The 11,015-nt window shown below is 38.8% G+C and overlaps 3 protein-coding genes across 3 annotated transcripts; 1 reads left to right on the forward strand and 2 right to left on the reverse strand.

The window, feature by feature from the left end:
- Window positions 1-649: 649 nt before the first annotated feature.
- On the reverse strand, window positions 650-1,501 carry LOC122048846. The gene has a single exon (XM_042610362.1). It carries the CDS (start codon window positions 1,499-1,501, stop codon window positions 650-652), a length of 852 nt encoding a protein of 283 aa, XP_042466296.1.
- An 18-nt stretch (window positions 1,502-1,519) lies between these two features.
- Window positions 1,520-2,386, reverse strand: LOC122048847 (zinc finger MYM-type protein 1-like). Its single transcript, XM_042610363.1, has one exon. It carries the CDS (start codon window positions 2,384-2,386, stop codon window positions 1,520-1,522), a length of 867 nt encoding a protein of 288 aa, XP_042466297.1.
- A 1,901-nt stretch (window positions 2,387-4,287) lies between these two features.
- On the forward strand, window positions 4,288-5,944 carry LOC122047775 (F-box protein At3g59000-like). The gene is made up of 2 exons (XM_042609244.1): window positions 4,288-5,384; window positions 5,475-5,944. Exons 1-2 carry the CDS (start codon window positions 4,491-4,493, stop codon window positions 5,928-5,930), a joined length of 1,350 nt encoding a protein of 449 aa, XP_042465178.1. The 5' UTR covers window positions 4,288-4,490; the 3' UTR covers window positions 5,931-5,944.
- Window positions 5,945-11,015: the final 5,071 nt, after the last annotated feature.

Below are 11,015 nucleotides of genomic sequence, written 5' to 3' on the forward strand. Positions count from 1 at the left end.
GGATCGATTGGGAGCTGCGATCTCGCGCGATAAGCCCTGGATCGATCTGCCGATCGATCCAGGCAATTCCCGAGAGCATAGAGGCGCTCTGGATTGATCAGCCGATCGATCCAAAGCCTCCCCGATCGATTGGGAGAAATCCAATCGATCGGGATCCGACCGTTGGCATCGTATTTAGCTGCAGGCGTTCGATTCCTTCGGTAGAACTTCCACAGCTTTCATCTCCGATCCTCACAGCGACTCCAGCCACTTCTCCACAGTTCTCACGCCAGATCTTGAAGGTTCTTGGAGGTTCTTCCAAGTTAAGAGGCGGATCTACAAAGAGAAGAAGAAAGCTAGGGTTAGGGTTTTCTTGTGCAAACTTGTAAGCTTTTGCTTGTATTTTGTTTCCTTTCCCTTTCTTCTTGTAGTGTGAACTTGTAGGGCTTCTCCGCCTTTGGTAGTTACCATAAAGGGGTGTTTTCATTGTGGAGGGTGCGTGAGTGTGTGGATCCTTGGATTAGTCACCTCTTGTGAGGTGGATACCAAGTAAATCTCTTGTTAGCGTTGTGTATTTTGTTTCTTTGTATTTTCCGCTGCATATCTTGAAGAAACAAGCAACGAAGAGCAAGACGAGCACACTGAGCTATTCCCCCCCCCCCCCCCCCCTCTAGCTATATAATCGGTCCCAACAAGCTGTACTAAGAGAAAGAATTTCCACTGATGACTCATTAAACCGAGTATTTAACTCCATCAAAATGAAATCTATTGCTACATTAAAAACATCAAAGTGATAATGATGCTCAATTGTAGTTTGCTGACGAGAACGACCAATCTTATATAGGCAATCAAGGTCAGGCACATCAATATCATTTCTCGAACAAAAAACTTTCACTTCATGAAGAAATTCTTCCCACCCGCATTCTCTAAGTTCTTGAAGGATGGTTTTGGTAGTAGAGACAAATGTAATAGCAGTCAAAATATCTTGAGATTTTCTTTGAAGAATTTGATAAAGAATATCTGTTGTTCTCATAATTTTATGCATCAAGTGCAAAATGAACACAAATTCAAAGCTTGCCATGTTTCTGTAAATTCCCCGAACTTCAGCCTTAGCTCTTCCATTTGGAGAATAGTCACTAAGAACTTCAATAACTTTGCAAGCTGCAGCGTACATACCTATCAAGCTTTTTACTGAGTCATAGTGAGAACTCCAACGAGTAGCTCTTGCCCGCTGCAAATTACCAATCTGATTGGCCCCACTTCCAGAATCACGTTCTCCAATTGCCAACATATGTTCAATTTCATTTCTTTGTGCAGTATGTAACTCAGCAATGCGCTTAGTAGAAGAAGTAACAATATTGACAATATTATCCAAATGAGAAAAGAATTCCCAAATAACACTGACATCCTTAGCGGCAGAAACCAATGTTAATTGTAATCGATGAGCAAAACAGTGAACATAGTATGCATAAGGACAATCTCTGAGAAATAATGCCTGGAGTCCATTCCACGCGCCACGCATATTGCTAGCATCATCATATCATTGGCCTCTGATTTTCTTAACTTGTAGATCATGATGAACAAGAACATTTGATATTTCTTTTTTCAAATTCAATGAGGTAGTATCACTAACACTTTTGATAGCAAAAATTCTTTCTGTCAAAATCCCATGATTGCTCACAAACCTCAAGATAATGGCCATTTGCTCTCGTTTAGATATATCTCGTGCTTCATCAACAAGAATACAGAAGAATTTATCTCCAACTTCTTCACGAACCATCTGTCGTACTCTATTGGCTATAATATGTAAAATATCTTTCTGAATTTCTGGAGCAATATATTGGGCATTTTTTGGAGCATTCTCAAGTACAACTTCATTAATTTCCGTACTCATTTTTGCAAAAGCCTTCACCAATTCAAGGAAATTCTCACAATTAGATGAAGATAGAGATTCATTGTTACCTCTAAAGGCACAACCTTGAAGTGCTAGCCATCGAACAGTGACAATTGAGGTCTTCAAACGTAAACGATTTTTCTCCTTTACTTCTTTAGCTTGAACATACATCACATTATCAATATGCTGAGAGGGTCTCATCAAATTTTCAGCCATTCTCTCAGACATAGTATGAGGCGAAGAAGCTGCAGAACCAATATGGGCAAGAAATGCACATGTTTTTTCTTGGTTTACCCTTTTCCAATTGTCAAATCCTTCACTGACTAGTGCCGAGATATTAGATGAATTAATATCATTCAGAAAAAGAAAACAATAAAAACAATATGCCTTATTTGTTGAAGGCGAATACTCTAACAAATGAAATTTCTGAAACCATTTTTTCTGAAACCGACGATTTTGATTTCCAAATTTTGTAGCCGGATACTCCAATATATCTGGTTGATAAGGCCCCATCCTTAGATATGAACGTCATATCTCATCTTGTATATTAACATGATATTCATATATTTGTTTTCTTTTTCCCGGATCTCGTTCAATACAAGCAAACGATGATTGATGGTCTTTGCTAGGAGAAGAAATTGAAGAAATTTGGACACTAGGAATGCGAAGACCTTCACTAGATTGATTTTCCATTGTAGTAGGAATTGAAGTGCTTTTACTAGTTTCACGATCTCTCTTTTTAAAGAAAGATGATATTAATGTCTTTCCTTTCTTTGTAGTAGATTGATGTTCCATCTTGAAATAGTTAAAATTAAATCCCTAAATAAACAAGTAATAGGTTACTAATGACTTAAAATATAATGAATTAGGTAGGGAAATAGTTATATAACTTGAGATAAAATGTAAATTATTATCTTATTCTAAAATAAAATACTGAAAGCTAAAGCCAATTGAAAATATTGATAAAATCAATTGTAAGTTCAAAAAGACGTTTAAATTTCAACACCATATGACAAATCATAATAGAACTATAGAAGTCCATAAGACCATACTGATCAAAGATTTTCAAGCTTGGATGCCCTTGCAATCCGAGCTTGAAAATCCATAAAAAAAAAAACAAGCCACGACCATAAAAAAAACAAATCACAATATCGGATTTAAATATTGGTGCTGTGTTGATTAGTTAGTCATCAAAGATTTTTGTGATGACAATCCATTAAACAGCAATCCGACTTCTAATGACTAATGACAATCCATAAAAAAAGCAAATTTTAAATCAACACGGCACCAATATTGTGATTTGTGAAACTGAAGCCGACTTTAGCAAAATGCCAAAACCAACACGGCAAGTCGGCAACGCGACCAACGCCATTAGAATGTGTGATGCTTTGGTAGCGAAGTCGGCAGCAAGCCACAACATGCTCTCGCTGTTTAATGGTGGCCACAACAATGAAGTCGGAGGCGATTGCAAACATACAGTAGAAAGGAGGAGAAGAAAATATTAGGGATTTTGTCATTTAGGGTTACCTGTCCTCGGTCCTCCTGTGTCCAGAGTCTGGATGCTCATATGCTGCGTGCGAGGGCTGGTGTGGTAGTACCGATGCAGTGGAGTTGTTTCGATGTTAGATGGTGTCGGTGCCGTGGTGCGCCTTCACCGTGTGTCGCGGGTTGTCGGACTGAGCACGCCGCGCATGTGTTGGAGATGGGAGCGGCTGAGCAAGTCAAAATAAGATATTATATTATACCTTTTTTTTTTTGGGCTGATAGGGCTGGGCTATAGCCCAGTATAGCCCTTCAATAGATCCGTCTTTGGCTCGAGAGCCATAAATATATTCATTAAATAAAGCTCGAGCTCGGCTTGATTATAAACGAGCTAAATTCAAATATTCAAGAGTTTAGCTCGACTCGATTATACCCCTAGGAATAGAGATGATAAACTCGCTCCCTCTTCATCCCATTATCATCCCTAACCCAGACACTTCCTACAACTCATCCACACATTATGTGAAGAAAAGTAAATTATAAGCTAAATCGCTAAGTGGATAAAGGGTAAAAGTACTTTTTTCTAAGACATGTATCTATCCAAACCTAATTATATTCTATTATAATAAATTTGTCACTTTTAAATTAACTAGGCAAAAAAATTAGGCAGAAATCAAGACAGATTGATGGATAAAAAATTAGCAAATGATTTATTATTATAATTATTAGTTAATTGATGTCGGAAGAAAGGTAAAAAACATAAATAAATAAACAATAAATTAAATTTAATAAGATTTATAATAAATCTTAACTTTTTCCGGAGGCATGGGTCTATCCGAATCTAATTTTATTCTATTATAATAAATCTTAACTTTTAAACTAACTAGGCAAAAAAGATTAGCAAATGATTTATTATTATAATTATTAGTTAATTGATGTGGGAAGAAAGGTAAAAACATAAATAAATAAATAAGCAATAAATTAAATTTAATAACTAATTTTTTTTATAAGATTTATTTAATTAGTTTTTTTAACCCTAAATTTTAAATCTTAAACTCTAACCCAACCCTAGACCAATCTCTCCGTCATAAAACGGCGGCAGAGATAGTTTGATCGCGATGCCTTTGTTCGCCTGATGACGGACCGCTACAAACGCCGGCGTGAGCAGGCAAGCGCGCCAGAGGATCGCCTCACTTCCCTACACGAAGACCTCCTTAACTCCATCCTCTCCTTTCTCTCCATCAAGCAGCGCGTCGCCCTCTCTGCCGTCTGCTCCCGGTTCCGCCGTCTCCTCCCCTTCATCCCCCGACTCGACGCCTTCCACCTCGACGTCGGGCTCAAAGAAGTCACCTTCCCCCGTGCCCTGATCCGCCAATGCCACGTCGTCGTCTTCCTCGACGGAGCCGATTTACCCAAACCCCTTATGCAGTTTATCATCTTCAATCTCGCCGAGGCGGGCGTGCAAGACCTCATCCTCGGAACCTCCGTGTTCAGGGGATGGATGAATGTCAGCGGCAGGGATTGCGGCTTGTTCGGCATCAAGTCGTTGAGGAGTCTCTCGTTGAATAACACCCGAGTGTCGAAATTCTCGGATCGCCGCCCTCTCTCGCCCTTGGGCTGCGCCCTACTCACCTCCCTCAAAATGGAACTCTGTTTCCTTCGCCATGATTTTCTAAGCAACCTCCTCGCCTCCTGCCCCCTCCTCGAGACTCTGCAACTCATCTTTTGCTATGGGCTCGTGGACGGTGCGGGCAGGCTAAGCATCCACTCCGCCTCCATCAAGCATCTCGTCCTGTTCTACATGATCCCCAGCATTGCCGCCATCGACATCCAGGGTCCAAAGCTCGAGTCACTCGTCGTCGAGGTAGTCCCTGAGCTGCACATTGAAGCGCCTAAGATCCGGAACGCCTCCTTCTTTCTTGATCACGACCTGCCAGAAGATCCTCCGGTTGCTTTGATGAATCTTTTCAGAGCTGCTTCTCCACATGGAGTCGCTTGGCTCGTGCTGAATTCTAGCAGAACCCCAAACGTACGTGAGAGAATTAAGATCAAGCTGAACTTAATTTATGCACGCTCTGGCTCTTTGATTGATAATAATATAATTTGCTTTGATTGACAGGGATTAGCAGCACAAAACGCAATTGATGAATTTATTTATCATCAATTTATTTGTCCGAAATACAAAACTAAAGTCATGATCTTCAACCTCGACTTCAATTTGAAAGATCAATCGTCAACTATGATACTGACCCAGTTGCTCAAGAAGTGCAATGACAATGCTAGATTTGATATACGTGCAGATTCTACGCATATAGAGAGCACCATTGAAAACAATCACTTTGTCCGTGGCTCTACAGGAGTAGAACTAATTGAGTTACGAATGAAAACGTTCGAGGAGACATTTGAAGAGTTTTTCTTAAACCAGAAGGAGATGGCAGAGGAATTGAAGGAAATGGGATTGCAATGGTTGAGAAGTCGCACAAGTAGGGAGCAGTTCGAGGATATATTAGCATCCGAGGAGTCTCTGTACCAAGTATCTCCCGACATTGATAATTGCATTGAAATGAAAATTTAGTTATTGTTTTTTTCTCTTCGTCCAATATAATTAGTAATTAGTAATGATATTGGTTAAATAAAATTATCATATTTTAATTAGTGATGATAATTAATGATTATAAAATGTTGTCTATGTTATGTCATTGGGCTAGTAGGATAATATTTGAGCTAATCGTTAATTTTGAAGAGTCAGTGGGTTATAATTAAGGAGTTAGTGGATTATGTATTAGTTTATAATAGCTATTTATTTATCAATGAAATACATTGAGAATACTTTTTATCCTCCTTGTCTATCTTTAACCTTCTACTATTGTGCAAAACTAGCTGATTTTTAGCTGAGGTATAAGAGCCAATGATGACTTTCAAAAGTTGTGTACAACTAGTTATTCCTCGATTCAATGGTCATTATGACCATTAGACCATGCTCATTGAGAATTTTTTAATATTCAAAGAGTATAGAAATTAAGATAATAATTTATGGAATAGGAGAACCAACAAAAAAGTGTTGCGCCTACAAATACATTAGATGATGTTTTATGATCACTCTAGCATTGTTGCACTTATAAATTCAAATCTTATGTCTCTCTAGAATACAATCTTATACGCAAGATGTATTTTCATCTAGTCTTAAAATAACATAAACATACAAATAAATATAGGAATATTATGGTTCACAGCTAATCTATATTAACAAAAAAAAATTAATTTTATATAAATAAAATAAAAGTTAAATTGGATAAATTTTATATTCGGACCTTATGTGAAATCCTTCTTAAACTTTTTTGACAAGGTGAGACGTAATTAAGTTAAGATAAACAAGGTGAAGAGTTATCCCCGAAGATAACTCTTACTTCTAATGTTAATTAAGGAATTAGTGGGTAATGTATTAGTTTATAAAAAGCTATTTGTTTATCAACGAAATGCATCAAGAATATAATATTTTTTTATTCTCCTTGTCTATCTTGCGCCTTCTACTATTGTGCAAAACTATTTGATTTTTTACATTGATATCAAAGTCAAGTTTCAAGATGAATGATGACTTTTGAAAGTTTTGTACGCTAGTCACTATGATCATTGAAACATACTCATGTAGAATTTCTTAAGGTCCAAATAATATTGAAAGATCGTGATTTTTGGAATAACAAAACCAACTAAAGGTGTTGCACTTAGAGATGTGGAAAAGGTAATACACTTAGAGATCGTGATTTTTGTATCTAGCCGGCAGTCCAGTGATATTGGACTGTTTGAGATGAGTGTTATCACATTTTACTTCAATGCATACTCTCTTTGACCGATATATAACAAAATTTTCTTTGATAGGCAAATATAAACAATAGAAACATACTTGATAAATTTATTTCTCCGTAGTACCAAGAGAACACCATGATCTACAACCTTGACTTTAATCTAAAAGATTGATCGTCAACTATGATATTGACCAAGTTCTTCAAGAAGTGCAATGACTGTAATACCAAGTTTGATATACTTACAGATTCTACACATATAGATAGCACCATTGAAAACGATCACTTGCTCCATGACTCTATAGAAGTAGAACTAATTGATTTACATATGAGAATGTCCAACAAGACGCTTGAAGGGTTTCTCTCGAATCAGAAGGAGATGACAAAGGAATTAAAGGAAATAGGATTGCAAATGTTGATAAGTCGCACCAGGGAGAGCAGTTCAAGGATATATTAACATCTGAGGAGTCTCTATTCCAAGTATCTTCCAGTATTGCAAACTCTATCGAAATAAAATTTGTGTTTATTTTTTTCTCTTCATTCAGCTTGGCTAACTTGTAATTTACATGAATGTGTGCACCCTTTGTTGAATAATCTAACTAGAAAATTCTTTAAATGTCGGCTTTGAGTCATATTTTGAATACCTTTAAGTTATAAAATTTAATGTAAATGTTATTATTGACTTTGCTAGCAAGCTACTAAGTTGATGAGTTAATAATTAAAGATGAAAGTGGTTAAAGAAAATTATCAGATTTTAATTAGTAGTGACAAGTAGTGATATTTATAAAAAATTATCCAAGTTCAATGTATTTAAAGTGGTATGTAGTTCGAAAAACTGGATATCTAGATTTAAAAAAAAAAATAGTAAATAAGAGACGGGCTGCATTTCTAATTTCCCAAGCAACTGGACTTCTTGGATTTAGTTGGCGGAGTAAGAATGTGTGCAAGAAGTTATTTCCAATGAGATCTTGACCTCTCCGATGCTTAATTTGTAATGCAGGATCAACCTAACATGACCCCCTTAAACTTCAAACGGTTATAATTTTTGATTCAAGACTCAGAATCAAACTCTGTCCGTCACCATACGTGTAAAATTTACAAATCTACATTTGTTATTGGGAACCAATTTTTGGGCTCAAATATCACTGTTTATGTAAAATACCGGAAAAAATGGCGAATAAAGATAAGAGAATTTTCTGGAATTTTAGAAATTTTTCGGGAATTTTTCGGAGCTCGTATGGACGAGTTTACGGGGATGAAAATGGGGCCCCGGGAAAGCCTGTTTAGACTACCCATTTAAGTAAGGAAAAGTTATTTTTCTTTTCCTTTTTCTTTTCCTTTTTCTTTTTATTCATTTCCTTACTCTCCCCGCTGAACCCGTGCGTGCCATTTCTCTTCTCCTCCGCTGAATTCACCCGTGCCCTAACCTCCTAGCGCCGGCGGTTACCTCTTCTTCTCCGATTGAACGCCGGCCAAGCTTCTTCTTCCCCTCTCTTCCGAGCTGTGTCGCCTGATTCTGTCTCCTCCTGTGCCGCAGACGTTTCTTCTCGCCGGCACTTAAGCGCCGCCCTTTCCACTTCTCGGATCTGTGCGCCGACGCCGCCTTCCTTTTCCCTCTTGTCTCTGCCCGACGACGCCACCCGACCCCTGCAGCCAGGTGATCATCCCGCGGCTTCCTCTGCCCTAGCGCCGGCAGACGACCGCCGCCCTGCGCCGCTGCCAACTCTTGACCCGAGCAGTGCTATCGGCTGTGCCCTAGATCGCCGGAATCTAGAAGCTTGCGTTGGTTGGTCTTCGATTTGGAGCAGCAACCCAAGCATTGGTGTCCCCTTCCGTGCCCTAATTCCACTGTTGGGTCTACTTCAGCCACGTTGTGCCCTAGCTTTGGCCAGGCAGCCACTACCTTGCGGTCATGTTGGAGATCAGTAAGTGAAGAATTTTCCCTACTGTGGATTAGAAATCACGGCTGTGAGGAAGAGTTTCTAGCCAAGTATTGTGTGTTGTGGGGAAGACTTTAGCAAGGAGGTCTTGCTGTGATATACCTTGTTTACAGTAGCAATTAGTTCACCTTGTTCGGTGATCAACAGCGGTTGAGCTTGAGGTACGATGTAGGGATCTTGATACATTTTATAATTTATGTGGTCTATGAATTAGCATCTTTGCTTATTTCTTGATCTTATGGTCGATTTTTTGACCAGAAGGGGAGAATCCAGCAAGGCGATTTCGCGCTGAGGTGTTCTTGTCCAGCATACCGTTGCAGCTCTTTAATTTTGGATCAACAGCAGTTCATTTGTTGAGGTGAGTTTTTGTACTGAGGATTAGGGTTGCAGCAAATCTTTTGCTGTATGATTGGAGTTTAGTTACAGATTTAGATTCATTAGTAATCATTTACTTGAGGAATTGTTAAGGTGGATTAAATCAACAGAAAATGATTATCAAGTGTTGGATGGATTTTGGAAGAAAAGGATGAGATTGTTAGATTGGATTTATTAAGATTTTGGCTTGCATTGTCCAATCTACGATAAACCTAAGTGATTGATTGCATATTTATTTTAGGGTTCTGATTTGAGACAAGAGCTTTGATTAGAGGACATACGATCTACATTGGAGGCGGGTACCTCTTGACTTATCTTTTATGATATTGTCATTTGGATATGCATAGTGTTTTATAACTACAAGCAATGAACATGTTTGCCTTTGGTATGTCACTGTTTGATATCCATAGCATGTTAGGTTTGTCACCTGTGATGTATCCGTGCTTATATCTCGTGATTTGTTGCCATGAGTATCTTAGTTTCTAGAGTGACATACCATGCTTTACTGAGGTTAGGACTAGGTTCTGGATTTTATTTCGGCATGTGTATCTAGATTATCTGATACCTAGGTTTTTATACCATACCTGACTTGTGTACCTCTATATTGTATATCATATCTTATTTGTGTACCTAGACCCTTTTTCTTTGATCTGTGTATATTGTTGGTACATATGTCATGGAGGGGGGATATGTTTAGGATATAGGTTGTTATACCATAGAGGACCAGTATACCCTGGATTCGTGAATTTGACTTACTGATATTGTGGTACCCATATTATATATACATGGATTTTTCTATGATGATCAGGATATTGTCATGCATCATGATTGCATGCTGTGCGATAGTCGACTCCATTATTGTTGAGCACATCGCCAGTTACATGGATCTGCACACACCACCACTCATGGGTTAGTGGTCGATTCAGGCAGTGTGTGTTGCAGCAGGGACTTTGTTTGGCTACGTTAGTCCGCTCATGGGTAGTGTGACACAACGTGTTAGCCGGCAGGGATTCCTCCCCGTCATCGTGTACCGGGAGTTGAGAGCATTGCACTCCCCCATTTATGATTTGGGGTAGGAGGATAGGTGTACTCCGACAGCATCCCGTCCACTCGGTCACTCATCAGGAGCAGTGATGACAGAGTGCACGGTTGTCACAGCCCTACCCACTCGGTCTCGCCATTTGTGTGTGAGATGACTGACTGGCGTCAGGGGTGACCAGGACGCATCATTGACATCATATGCATTGATGCATTTATTTCTTGTGATTGTGTTTGCTGCATTTATTTGTTGCATTTGGTTGGATGCATATGTTTGACATGCATACAGGATTTAGGGCACTTTCGGTTTGACGACCCTTTTGTCTGGATAGGAGTTCCTGGTGAGTACAGCTTCCTCAGTTATCTTTCAGTTTTGCATCTTTCCTATATATATGATTAGGAAGCTGTATTCCATGTTTATTGCTGTTAGATATATCTTACTAGGCATGTCTATTGGTATTCGCTGAGTCATTGAACTCACCCCCGTGGACACTATTTTTTTTCAGG

Source organism: Zingiber officinale, chromosome 2B (genome assembly GCF_018446385.1).
Source record: "Zingiber officinale cultivar Zhangliang chromosome 2B, Zo_v1.1, whole genome shotgun sequence".
Taxonomy (NCBI): domain Eukaryota; kingdom Viridiplantae; phylum Streptophyta; class Magnoliopsida; order Zingiberales; family Zingiberaceae; genus Zingiber; species Zingiber officinale.